General features: G+C 41.3%; 1 protein-coding gene across 6 annotated transcripts in view; it reads left to right on the plus strand.

Moving 5' to 3' along the window:
* The window catches only part of nrxn2a (neurexin 2a), a 136,708-nt gene that overhangs the window by 105,872 nt on the left and 9,225 nt on the right, over positions 1-21,611 (plus strand). For all 6 annotated transcript variants that reach the window (XM_037119311.1, XM_037119315.1, XM_037119312.1 and 3 more), the window contains 2 exons: positions 11,058-11,239; positions 18,073-18,244. In XM_037119311.1, coding sequence (XP_036975206.1) covers positions 11,058-11,239; positions 18,073-18,244 — 354 coding nt within the window. The remainder of the gene's footprint in view (positions 1-11,057; positions 11,240-18,072; positions 18,245-21,611) is intronic.

A 21,611-nucleotide genomic window follows, 5' to 3' on the forward strand; every position in this document is an offset into this window, starting at 1 on the left:
TGCCACAATACACTGTGTAGAATGCATATGCAGGTTTGCACTTATTGGCATAATGGTTATGTAACCAATGTCACAGAAGCATAAACCATAGAATATCAAAAAAACACAGCTTTGCCTTTATTTACTTGCACGCATTTTCTCACAAAATTATGCCAACTGAACTGTAACACTGGCCACTTGTTTTAATAGAACAGATATGCATGTGTGTGTATGAGTGTGTGTCAAGGCTAGCCAAAGTCTTCTGGAGGCCCCCGGGCTATGGCTATTTATAGGCCACCTACCCTGCTGCAATGCCTCACACGCCTCATCCTAAACACAGGTTATCGCATGTATTGTTACACTGCACGGCTTACAGTACGTGACACATGCGGAGACGCAGACAGGTTCGACTAATTGGGACAGAACGATCTCAGTTTGTCTGTGAAGAGTCGTCGAAGTACCAAGTCATGTGGCAGGATCAGCCGCCAGTGAATAAGCTGTTATTCACAGGTTGTGAGAGGATGCCAGTTCTTCAGAGTTACAATGATTAGTCACTTAATTGAGTCGCCAGGAAGTTATTTTCATTGTTGATTAATCACTCAAGCGATTTTTTTTTCAGACAAAAATGCAGAAGATTCCCTGATTCCAGCTGCAGCCGCTGTGAAGTGTTTTTGATTTTTCACAGTGTCTGTAAACACACAATCTGTTGGTTTTGGGGTGGGATGGAAATGGAAAACAATACGGAGAATCTGAACTCGGGTACGAGTACAGTTACATTACTGAATTGTTACGCAATTACAATTCAAGCTACAGATGTTAAGATAACACTTGTGTAAAAGTACAAAGTATTCATCTCAAAGCCTGCACAGAGTATTAGTTAGGGATTTCATCGAAGGGGTTTCTGTTTCTCCACAACTTCTGTCTAAATTACTCCCAACTCTTGTCCTGTCCTGCTCATCGGCCCTGGTCACCTTTCCAAACGTGGGCCTGCTAGAAACTTTTGTGTTTTTTCTGTCCAGATGTCAGGGTTTTCATCGGCTCGTTTACAATCCGATAGCCTTTTTGGGCTAAAGAGCAAAAAAATGAAGGTTTAGAATTTAATTCAAAATGAACTCAGATATGATTTCAAATGTAAATGAGTTGATAACATGCTGGGTAAAATGACAGTCTAGAAAAGACGCTGAGAAAACTACACATAGAAATGACTTGATTACAGTAATATGAGCGGTTGTAATCAGTTACTTCCACCCCATGCGTTGGACTGTTACAAACACAAACAAAAGCACAAAACAAGCATGTTGAAGACATCCCAATGGATTCTAGGAAATTGAGATGACCAGTTTTCACTATTTCCTGGTATTGTATTGAGCAATGAATCAATTAAATAAAAAAGAAATCACAATGAAGTGCAACTCCAATACATTTGCTCAAGAATTACTGTGCACCTTTCACAGGTCCACCTTAACCCCTCCAGGAAATGTCACAAGTACTCTTCCCTCCAAATACAAGACACTTCTACTAACTCTGTGGCAATAAGTTGGCTCATGGTAATTTAGAGAAGTACATTTTTTTATATATATCTTTTTTATTCTCACAACGTAATGACATATGACACCTTAACTTTCATGTAGAAAAATTATAATCGCTTCATAAGATGTCTGATGAAAATCCTCTTATGTCTGCATCCACATCAAACTATCTGATGAAAAGGCCCCAGTTTTTGCATTTCATCATTTTGGGCTCATTGTAGCACGAAATTTGTTTGATAGTTCGACGGGGGAAAATGGCTGCAGCAGCAACGTACGTCAAGAATAACTACTTCAGAATTCTTCATTGACGTCATTTCAGATTCAATTTTCTACTCCGTCTGCGTAGCTTTGTTTGTTCGACTGAGCCTCGGTGAATCGGCCTACCTGATCACAAAACCTGCGGCTTAACACTGACTGATGGCCTTTACAATTTGTGGCATTGTATCCGGGACTAAATTAGGTTTCCACGTGTCAAACAAATTACCCTGCATGAGTGCCCCAGATATTAAAGGGACATTATTAAAGAATGTTAACACAGTGACTGAAGGATTTCTGATATCAGGGGGAACCAAATCCCAACTTGAGACTTATTATGTAACTAACATGCTTACTGTCTTCCTCGGTTCATCCTCCGACCCTGCAGTGCCATGATAGGAGGGTTTTTTTTTTTTCTTTCTTTCTTTCTTTTTTTTTCCCCCCGCTATGCACAGCCGGTTGTTGACATGCTTCTTAAATGCAGTGTTGTTTCAGGCCAGTGTTTTTATGCAGTGTTCTGTTGAACTAAAAACCTCAGTCGCTACGCTGAGAGAGTGCTAGCCAATAACACGGCCCCACGATGCCAAAGACCTTGAATGCTCTCGACTGAAGTGCGAGAAAGATTGCACTGTAGCTGACCCCTCGTCGTGCTCCCAACACACCCGCATGTTCAACACACTCCGTTGAAAAATCTGTGGCGCTTCATTCTCCAGGGTCCCCATGTTGGTGTAAGAACTGTCTGGCTGTGGCAAGGCAGAGTGCGGATGATGCTTCCAGAGAGATGTCTCAAGTCGAGGAAACGGGCTCAGTGAGCTTCTCTGGAAGGTGATATCTGTGAGCACAATTCAATATTCAAAAACTTGAATTGTGCAGGAAGCATGCCCTCCTTAGATCGATGCATTTCGTGTTTCAAAAAGATTTGTCTGCCATCTCACTGCAGTCGGACGTAACGTGGTGTTTATTTCTTGCTGCAAGAGCTGCGGAGAGGGAAGGCGAACGGACAGGGGCATCGAAAAGGTCTATCAGAGAGGGCTCCATTTCCTCTAGGTCACATATTACATTACCCTCCAGGATGATACGCGTACTCCATACACACTCTCGCGAGCAATAAAAGAAAAAAACAAACTTAACAGCAGAACACCCTCTCCCACAGCGTTCACATTTTGTTCAGACGCTGCTTATTTTACAAATGGCATCATCACGTCACCATCATCTTCGTCGCCGCTCCGTCAACGAATACGGACGTGCCGATCGCACTTGTCATTTCGCATTCCCGCCGAGCCACTAAGGGTGAAAAAAGTGGACAGGGCAAGGGATGGCACGTCAGAGGCGAAAATCGGAGACCATGATAACCGCTGCCCTGCTCTGCTCTGCTCTGCTCCAGATCTGCAGCAAAGCAGAACAAACGGGAGAGCGAAAAAATGTGAAGTGAAGAGAGGAAAGCATTAACTGTAATGGATAAAAGATAAAGTGGGACACAAAAGAAATGCAAGAGGCTGCATTCTTTGCAAAAGGGTACCAATGCTTCATTGTAAAAATAAACCTTTGGGAGTTGAAAGTCCTGCATTTAAAAATCACACTTCAGTAGAGGCACAAAGGTACCTTGAGTATCAAATTGTACTGGTCATAATGAAAAAATGTCCCCTGCGACTGATATATGAAATACTCAGCAAGGTCACATGCAACAGAAAAGACATCCCCGCTCACTCTCTGTATGTGCTCGTTGAATTGTGAAGGTTTTCTCCCAGTCTGGAGCACTTTCATCAGTACGTTAACTAGCATAGTCTTGCCCGCCTGTTTCTAACAGGCGCGAGTACTTCGGACGCAGCAAAGATAAAACAGCAGAGGATGGACACGAGGTCTAATCGCGTGCGAGAACACATGGAACACCAGCTCAGCGAGGGCGTCGATGGCGGTCTATTTAAAGAAGCACGGGCATGTTACAAAGAGTCATGCTTTTTTTTATTCAGTAAGTCAGAGAGTGCATTATAGCTTAAGCTCTGACATAATGTACTGTAAACCTCCGCTGCCGTGTCGGACATCTTGACACCATTACTGTGAGGGAACACTACAGAACATCTTTATGTGAAACCGCACCCATCGCACTGAAGAAAGTCATGAAATGGGGCCAAAACAGAGTGTCTTAGTAGGGAAGGGACAAGACAGTGATATAGATAAAGATAAAGATAAAGATATAGATATAGTACAGTATACCATCGCTAGTATTGCTTGTATATATTGGCATCTCAAAAATCCGATTTGTCTTTGAATTCGAGGACCCCTGTTTGTCATTCGAGCTAAATCTCAACGTTCGGTTGATTTGGCGTTGTTACTGTTCTTTGCATGAGCAGGTGCAGTTTAACACCGCGGCAAACACAACTTAAGCAGTTACTTTGTCAGGAAAACAGCAGAAGAACATCTGGTGGATCTGTTTACAGCCCAGTCAAACAAACTGGCGTTGCTTTGTTTGCACTTGATCGCTTCACAATAAAAGCCACCCTGTGTTTTGGCAGCTGAATGCTTTTAATGTGAAGCGGGGCGTGCTGTGCTAGAAGCAGATAGTGTAGCCTTAAGCAGCGATGAGAAGCCGGCTACGGAGGTCTGGTACACTCCCTCGTTTCTGACCTCATACCTGCAGGTTTTTTGCAAAAATATATTTTAAAAAGGCTTTATACAAATAATTTCACTTTTTTCAAATCAAAATGATAACCCCCAAAATCTGTAAAGAGTCATATCAGTGGAGTTCCAGTAGAGTGAACAGTAAACAATGAGGTTGACTTAAATTGAGATAAAATCACACTGGATTACATTTTGCATCACTTCCTGTGAATTCCTTGGCATGCGAAGGCAATTTTAATCCAGGACAGGAAGGGGGGACCCTGCTGCTAACAGACAAAACCACTATATATTGAGCTAAACACGTCATATAAATCATAGCATTATTATTATCATTACACATTATTACATTGTTGTAGGAAAAGTGCCAGCTGTAAATAGCATCAAAAAAAGGGCTTGACAGAATTAGAATCTTTAGGATTATAATCTGTCCATGCAAAACATTTTCACCTGCCATAGATTTTAACACGGGCAGTTGACATGACTGTAAGTTTTACAGTGACAGTATAATAGTGGCGTAAAAAATTGAGAGACATGAACCTGAAAAGCTGTGTAAGTGAAGGCCGCGAGTATAATGCCCAAGAAAACCTTGGGCTTTGAATTCTTGTCATAAAAGCTATTCTAGTGCATTCATGGGAAATGTCTTTGTGACTTTTTTGCAATGGAAAGGAGGAGTAATGTAATATTTCAGAATTGCATTTGAGTCGGAGCAGTTTTACCACAACCCAAGTCATCTGAAAGTTGAAGTGGGAAGAAAAAACCTGAACATTATTACAGAGGAAGGGGGTCGTTTGAGGCACTGAGAGCTGCAGACGTTCAATTTGAGAACTGACAGTCTGGATACGTCTCTCTGATGGGAGCAGAAACAGCAATTCAACCATAATACTGCTGAAGTCTGCGTGCGCCAGCTGCGTGTGCAGTTATTTAAGATTCACAAGCCTTTCAGTGTGGTGACTGATCAAATTCAGTTGATTTGATTGATTTGATGCCCAAAGTGCGCATCCCCCTTTACTAACTATATGATGACACTTGGATACCATATTTTAACTTGAAAAACCATATGTCCTCACTGTCAGGCTTCAGCCTGCACTATTCATTTTCATCATTTCCCTGAGCTGTATTTAATAGACCATGGAAGGAGTGTGGCTCAGATGCCATAAGTCAGACGACAAATTCAAACTTAATATCGCTCCATAACTCTCCATTTCTCCAGAGCTTCGCACAGTTTTGTGATCTATATGGGTTTATATTCCTAATCGATCAGCTTTGTTTTTTCCAGTAAAGTGCTCTTGTTTTCTTGCACAAACCGTCTCCACAGTCGCACTGCACCGCACTGCTCTTTTGCACTTGCGGTGCCATTTAGCAATGTTTTTTCTCCGGTGAACATCGTCCACACACAATTACAGGTGCACTCAAGTATAAAAAAAAAAACATGTACTCTGCTGGTGGAGTTCGTAATCACCAAAACGTGTTTTAAATGGCTATGGAGTGTGAGTACTTTTCTCGCTGTCACACTGCTTTGTGTCTCTAATGTTTCCGATGATACTAATCGGCATTTTTTTTCTATTCATGATCAATTTTCAGCCGCTTCAAAGTCATGATTAATAAAACTATGAGAGCTAATTCTCTCTCATTCACTCAGGCCACAGGAATCCTCCCATTCTCTACGGCGGCAGGCTTTGGGGGGGTGCGTTTAAACCCTTTCACATCTAAAGTGTTGAGTGTGGTGCATATAATCACGAGCGCCTCAGTGTATTTTGCCAGCCCCTGTGAGCGTGTTGCCTCGTCTCCTGCGCCTTCAGCTGGCTGAGAGAGAAAAAAAAAATTAAAAAGGACAGGATGTTTGAGTGGGTAGTGTGCATCTTGGCACAAACAAACAATCCATACTGTTACATTTGTTGTGCGGAGATCCATTAATACACGAAGGACGAATCATTGTTGCTTTGTGAGCTTCATTGACATCATTACGGAGCCTCTTAAAGGCAGATGAATGTGTGTAATATCCCTCCATGATTCCGCCGACGCCTGTTACATGTAAAACCAAAAATTGGGCTTTAATATTCTTAAAATTAAATTTTTGCCATGAATATGCTGTCGCACCACCTACATGATATACATTCATAATATGGTGCGAACTCAGGGTATAACAATGCCCGTGTACATTATAATTAATCATCAAGGTTTTCAAACTAATAATGAAGTGATACACTGCAACATATTTTGCGGCGCTAATCTCCAAGGGAGCCCTATTATCTGAGCGCAGATGCATTGTATGGCCATGAGAGAAGAGCAGAGCACTCCCGTGAGGTGGTGGGCTGAGAGAGAGGAGAGCTCCTTCGACGAGGGAGCTGCGATGTTTATAGTAATAATCTTAACAAGACTGATTTACTGCCGGCTGCATTTGATGCGGGTCTGCCGCAGAGAGGGGAGCAGCGATGGGAGGCAGATCAGCGAGGCAGGGCGATGTAATGAAATGCTTTAACATTATGACTAATGCAGGAGTTACTGCTGTCTATAGACAGATGCTGCCATGTTTCCCAGCTGGCGCGCTGGCATTTTGAATTTCATGATGCACAATACACATATTCATGCACCCCATGACTACACAATATTGAAAATATATATAAATATCAGAATATTATGGTTTTCTGCAATGAATTACGATATAAAAAAATCACAGGAATTTTAACAAGATAGATTTCAAGAGCTCTGTTTTAGGAAATAACTCATGACTGTGGGATCGCTCACACGCAACAATCTCCCGTGTCTCCAAAATTCCAGTCCAGACATCTCTTATAGATCGCTCGTGGAAACTGAGAACCTTGTGAGCTTTCCTTTTGTATGAAGCCGCAAATAAAGTTGTAGCATGATGTGTTCGAGTTCATTAACGTCCCGCAGTGTGGCCTTTGCACGCGCACACATTGTGATGTTGATGCTGAAACGATGTGTCGAGCGTTCCTAATTAACGCCAACTTCCTCGTCACGACTAAGACTAGAAAAGCCCATCGAACTGGGCACTTGTTAATACACCAGTCCCTGAAAACCAAACAAATTGGACCTCACATTGGCTGAAGATGGTCATTTAGTTGACTTACGCCCAAATTAAATAATGGTGTTATATTGTCGACGCAGGCTTCACATGAACAGCTGGCAGGGCTTGATCGAATGAAAATCTTAAGGTGCCAGTACAGTGAGGGATCACAAATCGGAATAAAAGAAAACTGCAGCTGATTTTAACAAAGGCAGTTAACTTGACTTTAAAAGTATTCTAGTGACAATATAATGATGGCGTAAAAACTGAGAGGCATAACTCTGAAAACTTGGAACAGCGAAGGCCGAGAGTTTGATTTCTAAAGTTTTCCTAACCCGTCTTGATGATGTTAAGGCTTGCAAGTTGTTGATGATGTCCGTTATTTGTAAAGTCACCTCAATATTCTGCCAAACAGCCCCTATTCAAGATCATGTGATTACATTGGTGCCGTGTGAATCCGCGCCTCAGTTATTCGGGATCTGTTTTCTGTTGTCGGATACCAAATAAGAGATTCTATAGAGGGATGGAGATTGGCCGTATTGACGTTTTGAATTGAGTGATGACACAAAAGGTTAAGAGCAATTAAAGGTTGTCACATTCAAGGTCGGCCACGAAGCACCTCGTATTCAGTATAGATTAGCTGCAAAACCTGTGTATTTATGAAGAGAGTTGGAGAAACAGCAATTTATTATATTATTACTGTGGATGCTAAAGAACAGATTTCTGATAATACACAGAAACAGGAAATCACATACAGGCGGGGAGATCATGTCAGTAACATGCAGTTTACACTTGGCTCAAATCTTACATGTGAATCCCTTTTTTCAAATTAATCTTGTTATATTACATCTCTGAATGTAATGTGTGTAATGTTCTAAGACCAATCCAATTTTTAGGCGTTCAAAATTGGGTGCTAAAAGTTCATGAGGTCTGAGTCGTCTTAGTGTCCTTTTTTTAAATGGGTGTTTAAGGCTATGTGAAATTTGAAATAAGACCGGGTGTGAAATTGGGTCTCAGAATACAGTGAGTGACCACTTTGTGGCCTCTTTGCTTTCACAAGTGCAAACAAAGCCAGAAATCATGAAGGCCTGCACGGTATAATGAATTGGTATTATAGCCTTTAAACGAATACCTCTCCTGGGATGCTTAATGTGTGGTTTTTATTGAGATTGTTTCTGGTGTAGTGCTGTTTTGAAACTCCTTCCAACTTACATTATCGAGTAGAGTTTGACGCAGGGCTGTTTTATTTGAATGTATTAGACTATGCATGGGTTCATTACGGTGCGTCCATCTCCTATATTACGCTGAAGATGCATAAATGTTGAAAGAGTATGCAGACAAACGCTCAGTGAGAAACAGAAACCGATAAAGCCTTCATCGAGACTCCTTGATGTTACTGAAATGCTACTAACTCACATTTGACTACAAATGCCAGACATTAATTAAGATTACCTCGGCGAGAAATAATTTGGTTTGAAACAAAATACTTGTCGGAGAACCTGCCCTTTTTAATTAAATTCAAAGTAAGTACATGTTGTTCTCAAGTCGTTGGAGCAAGCGTTTAATGTTAAGAAATCCAACCAGCAGTTAGTTCCTGTCAGTAAGAAACCTTTCGTGGTGAGTGCTCATTAAACCGAACAGAAGAGTACTCTAGGGTTTGTACACAGCTGAAATTGAGGCTACAATTTTGTCTCAAGTGTTTCTCTGTGCTTCTCCTAAGAGGTAAAAAGTATCAGTTGTTAAAAAAAAACAACACTTAGGCTTCAGGTGTTCAAACAAGCGCAGAAAAACAAGGGTTCGTGGTCTACTATTAAAGGTAATTGTAGTTTTGCTTTACCTTGTATCATAATGACCACGCATCTTGTTTCCATTTGAGGACAGCAGTTTCTCTCTCTCGTTGCCGCCCGCACCTGCAATCCGAACTATATTCACCCTGTTAGATTTGACACAGCTGAGATTTGCAAGTGTTTGCTCAGTGTTTTTGTAGCTCAGACTTTTCTGTTCTCACACTGATGAGAAAACCCAGCTACTTTTATATAATTAATCAACAATCTGAGGCGTCTGACAGGTTAGGAATTAATCATATCACATCGTGAAGACTTGTCAAATTTACAGACTGATGTGCAAATGGATTTAAGGGCTAGACTGCATGGATCTTCTCAGGTATCACAGCTTTTCCAGCTGGACTTCTATATATGATGAATGAACACCTATAGGCCTCGTTCATCTTAAGAAGACAGGGACGTTTCTAAGTGCACAATAAAAGTTTCAGCAGACGCCATGCTTACATACTGTATGAGCAGGTGCATTAATTTTAATCGGGTTTGTATCTGTGGTTTTTAAACTGGCACTTCACATTAATCACTTACTTTTTCATATTTTATATTGAAGCGAAATTGCACAGTGAAAGTAAATGCTACACATCCCATATACCTAGATGTTCAGTGAAACAAATCAGAAAACACAGTCAAGCATCTCTTTCGAAGAAAAATTTGTATATGGTGACTCTTGTAAATAGTAAATATAGCGACTTCTGATCAACTCATATCTATTGAAGTCTTTACAATGTATGTTAGCCCCGCCCACCTCTGGTTAAAGCAATACCAGGTATGAATACAGTTAATAAACTCGCTCATCCCAGGAAATCAGAGTGTGGATACCCAACTCAAAGCCGTCGTGAAATTTAGAAGTATTCAGGTGCATGGAACAATACTTTTTGACTGTCATCTACTCTGTATATGTCTGCAATCAGGGAATAAAGGCGAGCTGTAACCATGGTAACAGCTGCATGATAAGGTAACACAAACTCGGTGCTTCAGCTCTCATGAACTGCGTCGGGCCTATAGGCTCAGGCTGTATCGCTCTGTCAGACTCAGTTGGGCTGGGATAGAAAAAATGTGTCCCGAGCCGGCTCGCTCTGCTTGTAATTACTGTGCTGTCGGTGATGTTTGACATCATGTGTTCACTGACCTGACAAGGAAAGAAATGCTGCTTTTTAATACCGCGTGTAGGCAAAACTAGGAATGTAAACTCTCATTGCTGGTGTGCCGTTTCGCTAAATCCTGTGAGGTAATTTGAGGGCAAAGCTACACGCTGACTTCTGGTTGGCCTCAATATTCGCAGCTGAGTTGGATAATTAAAAATAAAGGGTGCGGCTGTGATGCGCAACTGTTGCCGTTAGTTTACATCTGCGAATGTAAAGCTTCATCATGCTTTGTGAATGAGGCTACTTAACTGTGATTTAAGAGGAGAGCCAACCTCTTTGATACATTCTTCTGTGTCCCTCCCTCACTCGGGCTTCTCTCCGTCTACTGCATTATTCCTGAGAAATGTAAGACGTAGTCTTGTGCAGAGCAGCGGGGTGGAAATCGTGGTTGGACTGGCTGTGAGTTATTGAGAGGGATTTCATCTTCACACTGGGAACGGCACTTTAAATACTAAAAATAAATAATGTTAGAATAGTTGTCCTTGAAGACGGCCGCATCTCCAACTGAACACCAGCTGCACAGACTAAGCCAGATTTAGTCGGATAAACATTGGAGCAAAACTGTTGCACTGATTCTGTAAATTCTACCTATTTGCAGCTCAAGAAAAGTTCCTCTCTAATGCGTCTGACTTCTGTTTCTGTTTTTTGTCTCTTTTCCCAGCTGGGACCACGTATATCTTCGGGAAGGGCGGGGCCCTCATCACATTCACCTGGGCCCCCAACGAGCGGCCGAGCACCCGGGCCGACCGCTTAGCCGTGGGCTTCAGCTCTCAGCAGAAGGACGCCATCTTGGTGCGAGTGGAGAGCACCCATGGGCTCGGAGATTATCTTCAGCTGCACATAGTAAGGATGGGAGGCTTTAAGAGTTTGGGGCTTTAGGCAGGCATGTCACAAAACAGTGAAAGACGTTGGCGCATCACTCCGCTCTGACAGATAAAAAATAACGTTCAAGCAGGGATTAGAAATTAAAAACAGTGGAAAGTACTGATTACATATGTTTTCCCATACAGTTTTGTTCCATTCAGATTTATCAAAAAGACAGATACGAGAGCACATTCTCCGCAAAACAAGGCACAAATTACCCCTATAGTCTCTCCCGTTCCTGTGCTTTTCAATGTTTTACTCTGTGATGTGGATATAAAGACACATTAAATATTCATGATTCTAAATGCAGTGTCAGAAAAGGAACATACAAACGAGGACCTTGTGAGGAGGTCGGGGAGCTCACTGGAGCAGTGGAAATCAGTCCACTCTGTCTGTAAACACAAGATAACTAATGTATATATTATTTTCTACCATTGTCTACATGACGACAAAGGAGATCAGGCAGCCACATTGTTGTTATATTTTCCAGCGTTTTGGATTAAACAGCTGATGGCTAGCTTTGTTTTTGAGCACAAAAGTAAATACACTCTAATAACAGTTGTGTAAATGTTACAGAGTTGGGATCAGGAAAGAAGCAGCCACAATGGTGATTAAGTTTTATCCGTAACGAAGACAACATCTGCATTTCTCCTTCGATATGGTGATGAAACTGTGTCATGTGAGCACAAAAACACTCGCTGGTAGAATACTGATGCAACAATCCTGATGGAATAAAAATGAAAAGCAACAAAGGCACAAAAGCATCAAGCGGCGTTGGTCGCAGCTTGTATGATTTACTGATTAATGACATCTGAGTCCAATTATTGAGATAACAGAGGAACGGATTAATTATGGCCACCCAAAGAAGATACAATGGAGCCGAAGCAGGTAAACCGAGAGATGTGTTCGGGTGATTAACACGTGCGTCTGCTGCTGGAGTCAAGTGACTCCTCGGCAGCTGCCAGCACCTGTCTTTACAGGAGGGAAATCAGCCTTTCTAGCATGTAGCCACAGGACAGATGTGCTACGATGAGGGCCAGAGGGGAGCTCTGTCAGACGTCTGCAAGCGGTGTAATAATTAAAACCACACCTGTTGTCGAAGCGCAGGCCCAAAATCGCAACTGGAGCCGGTTCCTTATTAGCACTCCCACCAACATGGCACAAGCATGGCAGGTTTTTTTTTTTTTTTTTAGGCACATGGAGGGGAACATGCTTTATCTTTGACTATGTCTGTTCTTGAATATTCGTCATTTAATATTCATGAATTCAGTCCAACGTCCTCCTCATGTCAGAATTATTATGACGATTGTCTGTGACACCCGAAATGACGTTTGTCAACATTCCCAAAACAGCGTGACCGTTGCAGCGCGCCAGCACCAGGCGGAGCGGACCTCGGTTGTACGTTCGGTTGGTTAGGTTGAGTCGAGAAAACTACTCGGTATCCCAGTACATTTTGGTTGACTAAATCAATTGATTTCAAAGAATTGACTTCCAGTTTCATGGGAGCAGCGGTCCCTGACCTGACTTATAAATTCTCCTTACTTCTTAATTCGCAGCCATGATATTTACTGCAGCCTCTGGAGCTTGAGGCCTGACCTGAAATTGTAAGAATGAGTCGTAATAAACCGCTTTCATAATCAACTTTATGATTTGTGCAAATGCAACACAACCATCTCCTCATTTCGCTCAAAAGCACATTGAATATTAAAATTCAAAAACAAACTAAAAAACCTGTAATGTATCAGAATATAAATTCATATGTGCAGAACATACATTTAATGAATCAACGTTGTGCCCGCTGGCTGCACAGTGTCTTCCAATCCTATCCAGTTACCGCTGCGTTCACTATACAAAGCCGGCTTTTAATGAAAGTTAACTGTGGCCTTCAAAAGAGAGAAGCTACGGTATTGATGACGTGGATACTATTATTGTTTTGAAACTCAAAGCTCAAACTTACCCGAATGTGACATTAACAAGAAGTGTTTGTGTTCACGCCTGCTTCGACTTCTCAGTTTCTAGGCACGTTTGGTACAAAAACCCGCTCATGGATGTTTTTCAAAGTGTCTAATTTAAATTGTTTTTCAAATTGGAGAAGTGTGAAACTGACCTTGCCAGCCTTGGAATGTTGCAATTGAATGCACTGTTGATGTTGAGGACTGCTGCCTGCATGCGTGCAAAGCCAGCTGAAAGGATGTTTTTTTTCCAACACTGCCAAGTCCTTGCACCCTGACATATTGCTTACTTTGACACCTTATTACTGCTCGGCGGAGGCGAGTTCAGAGGGGGTCGAGGCTGCCTTTTTTTTTTTGTTTCTCATACTAAGCTTCTTAATATCACCCAAGTTGTCGTTTTCTCGTCGTTCTAGTTATGTATTTCATTAATTGCGCATTTTGATCGCAAGAAATGTGCCCGTTTGTGTCATCTGCTTGCTGTTGAAGGAGCAGAAGACTGTAGGAAACTAGGTGAAGACAGAGAGAAGCTGGTCAAAATAACACTGGCCACAAGGGAGAGTTGAAAATAGGAAAGGAAACAAATGATACATTTTTCAGTGCTGCAGGGATTTGGGGGGTTTTCAGGTGCGCTGCTTTGGAACAGAATTCGCTTCTTAAAAAACTTCCTTAGATATCAAGCTTTCTATTCAACCCGGTGTGAATAAGGCAGTGAAAAGGTTGAGAATGCCTCCTTTAGAAATTACACTTCAAGCGTAATAATAAATGTGGGCCTGGTAGAACGGAACATTTTTGTTTCAAAATGCTCTTGATTAACAGACACGACCATTAGACCAACCGCTGGTGTAGATTTTACAGCTGCGCACGAAGCAGCTGGTAGTCTGCGCTTATACTCCTTCATTAAAAACAATCGATTCTGAATCACAGTCAACACCAGACACAACAAAAACACACCCACTTGCACGGAACACTGCCGCATTAAACAGCGGCCGCATGCTTGCTCAACCCGAAACCGCAATGTTGGAGGATGGCCCGTACACGAGCTTCAAAGACCGATTTACTCAAACCATCACCATATTCGCCAGAGAGAGCATGAGGGGGGGGCTCCCACTTTCAAAGGGGTCATGCTTTTAATGAGTGACTAAAAGATGAAACTAAAACAGAAGATCCGTTGTGCAAAATGACGACAATTAGAAAAAAAAAAATGTTGAGGACGCTTCGAACTATAGGAGGACGAGCGGATGATGAAATGATATAGTAACCGGCTGAGGGGTCGGGGCGAGCCTGATTCCATAAGGAGATTTCTTATGCATTTTGATGTGCAGGCGCATCAATCGAGCGACGGCTGAACCAATTTGGCTCCCAAAATCATATTCCGGACAGGGGAAAAAATAAGTCTTGATAAATATTCTGCCTCGTTCTGTGTAGGAATGGGAAACACTTCACAGAAAAACTCATGAATGTGCATTTTTCAGGAGGGCACTTTCAAAGCCAGAGCTCAACCTGCCTGCCTGCCGCGCTCCTTCATTTCAATTTTATAATAGATAAGCCACGATCAAATCTGAAGCTGTATGCTGCGGTTGCTAAATACTGCTGGAAAAGAGAATCTTCCCTTTGAATTTTTTTTCCCACAGTTGCAATAAATTTTACTGGATATTCTTTTTCTTTTTTCTTTTTTTTTTTTTGACGGGACTCATTTTTGATGAAAATAGGTGGGCTTTGATCAGTCGGGAAAACGTGCAACAGTTCAAAGGAATTAGAAAAAAACAGCACACATTATATCGCATGGAGCAGTTTGAAGTTGATTTATTCATTTTTTTCATTGTTTATAACGATCTATCATTTCCATCCAGAAAAAAAGGGGGGAGGGGGGATTGTTGAAGGGGAATTGGATTAAAAAGGGCATGTTACGATTGTCTTTTTTTTTATTTATTTACCAGCTACCTTTTAATGTTAGCCAAACACTTCTATCACTATGCTGAGGGCAGTGAAGATTTATCATCCCTGTGGGAGGAAAAAGAAAGAGGAGTCTCTCAGTTTCCAGCCCTGTAGACATAAACTCCCCTCTGGCTCTGAGGAGAAGGCTTCAGTAACCTCATCCAGCTCAGAGAAAAGACAGCCAGACGGACATTAACTGAGATCTACGTCTTCTTCTTCTTCCACCCTGTGCTACGTTTATATCAGGTGGCAGTTGTCATTGCCTTAGTCTCTTAGTTTGTTTGTTCCTTTTTCAACCCATCAAAGATAAATCCTCATAACAACATGCCGTTATAATATCAGTCCTTCCCCTGTTATATGAATTAGAGGAGGCTGTGGTGAATACTCCGAGGAAATTGTTTGATTTGATGTCAAAACAGCTAGGTGGGAGAATTTTCGTGACAGTATGCCTGAGTTTTATACCCAAACACATGGGCATCAAGTGCAAAAAGAAGAAAAAAAGTGAGCTGGAAAGGCCAAGCTTTTGTTTACTAAAACTGGGTGGCAGTATAGTTTCTTTGCCAGCTGTCAAAAGGTTTCTTTGGGGCTGTTTTTGTGATTGTGCTCCAAGAGTGAAATAGAAGTAAATCCTTTGTTTGAAGCGATATGAAGCCAACCCGCACACCGCTCGAGACACGGTTTTCCAGAAGACAGCAGAGTGCTGAGTTTGACCCAACGCCGCACCACCCTGTAGTGACATACTAACAAGGTGATAATTTCAACACACCTTTGCGTGATGAAATGCGACAAGGTAGACCATTAACTGAGCGGGGAGCCATCGCACCCTATTTTTTGACGTGTGAGAAATTGATTACCAGTTGTTGTTCAAGTGTAATAAATCTGTCGTGATTACAGAATTCGAGAAGATAACGAGACTCTTGTTTGGAGTTCCTTCATAGAAAATAAGCTGGAAGTTGACTTCTCAAACTTCACATTTCATTATAAAACCGAGGTTCAAGGATCTCCGAGGACATTTAACACTTCTGTGCTTAACACCAACTGTGTCGGCATGAATATTTATTTCATATTGGAAAGGTTTCGAGAGGGATTTTAAATATGATTAAGGGGAGAGAGCAAAGCTGTGGGACAGGTTTTACATTACACAATAGCAGCCTCCATCAAGGCAAGAATAGAAGTATTTTCCGTCGACATATTCAAATACCCAGTCTGAGGCGGTAATGCAGTATTTAAATAATGATGGAGGGAGAACAATCAGCTGTATGAAGGGCACACGAAGTCAGGTGAAGCTGTCTTTGACAACATGTGTGGAGAAATGAGCTCGGGCTGGGTAATATGTCAATATGATACTGTTTTTGTGACATGAGATTGTTTATCGTTTAACACAATGTTACGTAAATATTCTCTTTTGCTGCTTTTAAAGGCCACATTTTGATTAGGTGATGCCAAGTGACCTCACCGAACTGTTCTGCTCGTTCTAATATATGCCTTTTTCTCACTTAACCCACCTGCTGTTGATGATTATTTATCAAAAATGAATCGCAAAGATACTTTGTGAAAGTACCAATATAAGATATTGGTGAAATCTAGATCGTGAGGTATTTGGTCCAAAATATCGTGATATCTGATTTCGTTGCACAGACCTAGTATAGTCTGAAGTGCTTTTGAGGGGATTTCAAAATAATAAAAGCAATATATCTTAAGGCCGTTTCACGCAGCCCCAGAATAAGCTGTGAAAGTCGGTTCCGACGGTCAAACCACGGAAACCATATTAAATGGATGAACCCACTGAGGAGGATATTTACGCCATGTCTATAAGGCCTCAGTAAACATTGTGCACACAGAAGTCCGCAGCATTTCATTTCAATAAAATATTACACGAGCCAATTTCACTGTTTACGCCCCCTCTGTGGTTGAAGATGTGGCATCGTGCCGCCAGCTGCTGGAGTCGAGGTTGTTTGAACAAAAACGTGCCGAATCTTAGAGGACAAATAATGTTGTCTGTATTTGCAATATAGTTCCAAAGGTTACAACACTAAGTTTGCAGAAAGTCAGCAAAGTACTCTGTGTCTCTTATAACCACATTAGCACTCTGACCTTGTGTTGCATTTAGACAGACTGCAATGTGCAAAGGCCAGACAGGCACAGAGACCCCACACGGTTTGTTTCCAATGTTTCTTATTAGTGGCACCCAAAGGCTGGCTTAGGAGGCAGATTTGATCTTTGAGGAAGGTTGGCAGGAGCAGGCAGAGGCCGCTGACAGGGAGGGAAGTTGGTCAACCAAAAGAGAAGCAGCAGGATTCTGTCAAGACTGATCCACCTCAGGAAACCTGAGCGGGCTGCCGGGGGAGGGATGGTGCTGAACCCTAAAGAAACATACTGTCTGCGTCATGAAAGATATGCGCTGCAGTTCAAATTGCATGCTTTTTCTTTTTATTATACATGCTGTATGCTTATAAAGGCACGGGATGATACCAACATTTCATGTCACAGTCTTGTCTTGCAATTTACCATATTTTTCAAATAATAATACAAAAATTGCGCTAAAACATACTGGAGTCACTCAAAACAAATATTTTTGGTGGGATTTTTCAAAATATATAAGGAAACCAATATAGGACTGCTCACTGGTGAACTAGACAGCTTTTTCAGGATATTCATGGTTATGTCAATTCACAGATAATGAAATTTCACCACCAATTATTTTATCGACCCATCCCTAACTGGGACATACGTTCTAGTTTTATAGTATGGGTACTTAAACACAGACATGCCTTTATACATCTTTAACAAGGTGTCTGACTTGACAACCCTCAGTTGTACGGAAACTTTATAGTCTGGACATTTAGAGTGGATCGAATATGAAATATTTCCAATTAAATACTTAAGTTTGATGTCTCACATTCATTTTCTGCTTCTCACTTGCAGGATCAAGGAAAAATCGGTGTCATCTTCAATGTGGGGACGGATGACATCACCATCGATGAGCCTGCCGTCATAGTAAATGATGGCAAGTACCATGTTGTACGCTTCACGCGCAGCGGTGGCAACGCCACTCTTCAGGTGGACAACCATCCAGTCATTGAGCGTTACCCACCAGGTAAGACTTGCCGGGACGAACTTTGTGGTTACTTGACACATAGACAGGATGCATGGAGAGAGAGAGAAGGATCGCATGTCTGCATATCAAACATAAATCTTCAATGCAGCAGTTGTGAAATTTACTGTGAACTTCAGCAGATTGGCAATTTGCCCAGTGTCGTCTTTTAATTCAACTCTCCCATCTAGTTATTTCATCGCTCTGTCAGCTATCTATCACACACACTGAACATGCCGTATCGGCCGAACAACATGATAATCTGGAAATGACACATTTGCCTCAAGCTGCCTTGCTAAGTGCATGTAGCAATGGACGAGTTTTCATCAGCAGCTGTCGGTTTTTGTTTTTTTTTGCAGCCAGTTTGACAGACGTGGTGCTAAAGGATGCAGCAGATGAGACACACAGATCTTAATCATTTACTGTAAATTAAAGCAGCATTTTATCCTCATCTTTCCTTTTAAACTGGCTTTTTTTTTTTTTTTTACAAGTATATTAATCATAGGCATATGTGGATCGGGCAGGATTTCCTAGACATTTCCAGAAGATGCTCAAAATAAATATGAGCCTAATCTGTTGTTTTTCTTTTTGTTGTTAATATACCAACCTCTGGTCTAATGAGATGGTGTTTACTAAGCAGGGTAAATATGCTCTCTTTATTCAGCTGATACATTCTTGTTGACATTAACAATTTTGCAGTCAACGCGCTTAAATTTACATCCATCTGTCCACAGACATCATGGGAAGGTGACCTTTCCGCGATGTCTGTTTTACATAAAAAAGATTGATGGATTTGAATGAATTCACACTGTAGCTTGTCAGTTAAAGGGCTTAGCTCAGTAATGACTGAGCCAGACATGTGTTTTACATTTCAATGTTATAATAGGTTTGGTGTCCAGGTAGCAGCCGGATGCTGTCACACAACATACTGTGCATTAACATGAACATAATAATGAATTAAGCTGCTTGGTGTGTGTTTTAGGTCACCATGTCCTTGGCTGCATATACATTTATCCATTCCATAATTAGAAATTATCTTGATGGATTTTAGTCTTTAAGATACATTCACGGCACTGCATAGTAAACGTAAAGTAAATTACAACAAGCAAAGTAAACAAACAAATGTAAAGAATCTACAGATACACCTTGGGAAAAAAGTCAGAGGTTTTCACCATCCAAGAAGCGCATCAGCCTATGCACACACATACTTGAAATACACGTCGACCAAAAAATAATTTGATCACGACCGGCTGTGCTTTAACCTGTTCTGAACCAATCAACCAATTAACCTTATTTAGAACAGGTGCACCACCTGGCGTAGTGGGAGCCAACCAAGTCCCCTCACTGCCTCCAGCTGGTGCTCAGAGCACACACACACACACACACACACACACACACACACACACACACACACACTCTCTCTCTCACACACACACACACACACACACACTCTCTCTCTCTCTCACACACACACACACACACACACACACACACTCTCTCTCTCACACACACCTGCCATGGCTGCACATAAATCAAAACTGTGTAATGGTGACAGCCATTTGTGTTGTGTGTATTCCCTGTCAGCTCCCATTCAGTTATCAGTTGTTTTTAAAATATTGCTAACGGTGAATAACTTCAGCGCATGATAGCGTCATTTATTAAAGAAAAGGGTAAAGGGAATGTACATTACACTGGTGACAATTAAAGGAGACATATTACACTCAAATTCAGGTACATAATTTTTATTTCAGTTTACTACTTGAACAGGTTTGCGTGCTTTTGTGCTCAAAAAAACAGATCAGACGCTTCTCCTGTCTCTTCAAGGACGCCACTCCTGAATACCCAGGCTGCTCCGATTGGTCAGCTCACACATGCCTGACCCAACACCGCAAACAAAAAACAGAGCAGCTGTGCTAAATCAATTCTTACATGCCAAAGTGGCCGCTAGACATTAATTAAGTCCAATAAATTACGTTTGACTCCGAAGAGACATTTCAGGAGCAGCGTTTTCTGTAGGAAAGAGGAGCTTCTGACGATGCAGACTTTGAGCTTTTGAACTTCCAAGATCTTTTACATGCACGAGAAGCGATATAAAGCACAGAGGGGTAGGAAATTAAAAAACTATAAAAGCGAGATTGATCTTTCTGGCCTTAAATGGATATCGAGCAACATAAGTGAGGCAGCAGCAGCCCCTATACAAGGGCACTACCTGCGGCTCTCCCAAAGCTTAATGAATGTGCAGCCTCACTTATTTTTTTAAACCAGCTCTATATTAAAGCTTACAGTCAAAACATAGTCTAGGTAAGCTTCACTATAACTGTCACACACTGTCATGTACTCTGCCTCCTTTTCCATGTTGCGCTATAATCCTAATCCTTTTTTATCCATTCATTACTGTCCTATGTCCAACAACACTTTTCATATACGTTTTTATTCATAATATGCAGGTTAAACACATTTTCAGATAACCTGCTCTTTATGAACTCTATATACAAACAAGGTATCCATACATATAATGAATAATTTCAACAAGAATTTAGAATCTTGAGAGGCGGGACTTTGTAGAAACTGCGTTGCTGGTGACTTAAAGAAACTCTCCAATGCTACAGACGTACAAAACTGAATGAAAACGATTCACGATGCTTGACATTCACTGGGCTCTCCTATCGTCCATTTTCACTCTGCTGAAGTTTGTATCATACAGTATATTTCACGCTGCAGTTTTCTTTCGATTAGTTATATTCTCCTGTGTTTGCACGAGTTCAATAGAGAGCTGAAGTCCTGCCCCACCCGAGAGCAGCTTCTGTTCTGTTCTGTTTGCCCGCAGAATTACAGAAGCGCTTCAACCACTTCTGGACTTGTTAATAAAGTTTGAACTCCTCGAAAGACAAAATCAACAATGCTGTTTTTTAAGATCCTGTGAGTTTTTTGACAAGCCTTCTCACAGGAGCTGTCGTGTAAATCATGGAGTATATTAGTAAAAGATGTTGTGGAACAGAAGTGGGGTGAGACTTTGGCACTCTATCGCTGATATCTCTTTCTGCTGTATGTTTACATGAATTAACCTCTTTTTATACAGTACATTAAATTATTTTCCATTTTACTGTAATTGCTGTTTACCTAAGATTATGTTTTTCTTTAAAAAAGAAAAAAAAGCTAAATAAATAACACTAACTAGAGTAGCATTATAAATAGCCTAAACATAACTCTAATTAGCATTAACACTGTTACTCGTAATAACTAGACGACACTAAGTAACGCACAAGTTTCTTTTAACTCACAGCTGGGTTAAAATGGATAACTTGTTAAACCTGTTAGCCATTATAACACTGTTTCTAACCATGTGATCTTTCAGCTTGCAGACTTTAAC

This window comes from Acanthopagrus latus, chromosome 13 (genome assembly GCF_904848185.1).
Source record: "Acanthopagrus latus isolate v.2019 chromosome 13, fAcaLat1.1, whole genome shotgun sequence".
Taxonomy (NCBI): domain Eukaryota; kingdom Metazoa; phylum Chordata; class Actinopteri; order Spariformes; family Sparidae; genus Acanthopagrus; species Acanthopagrus latus.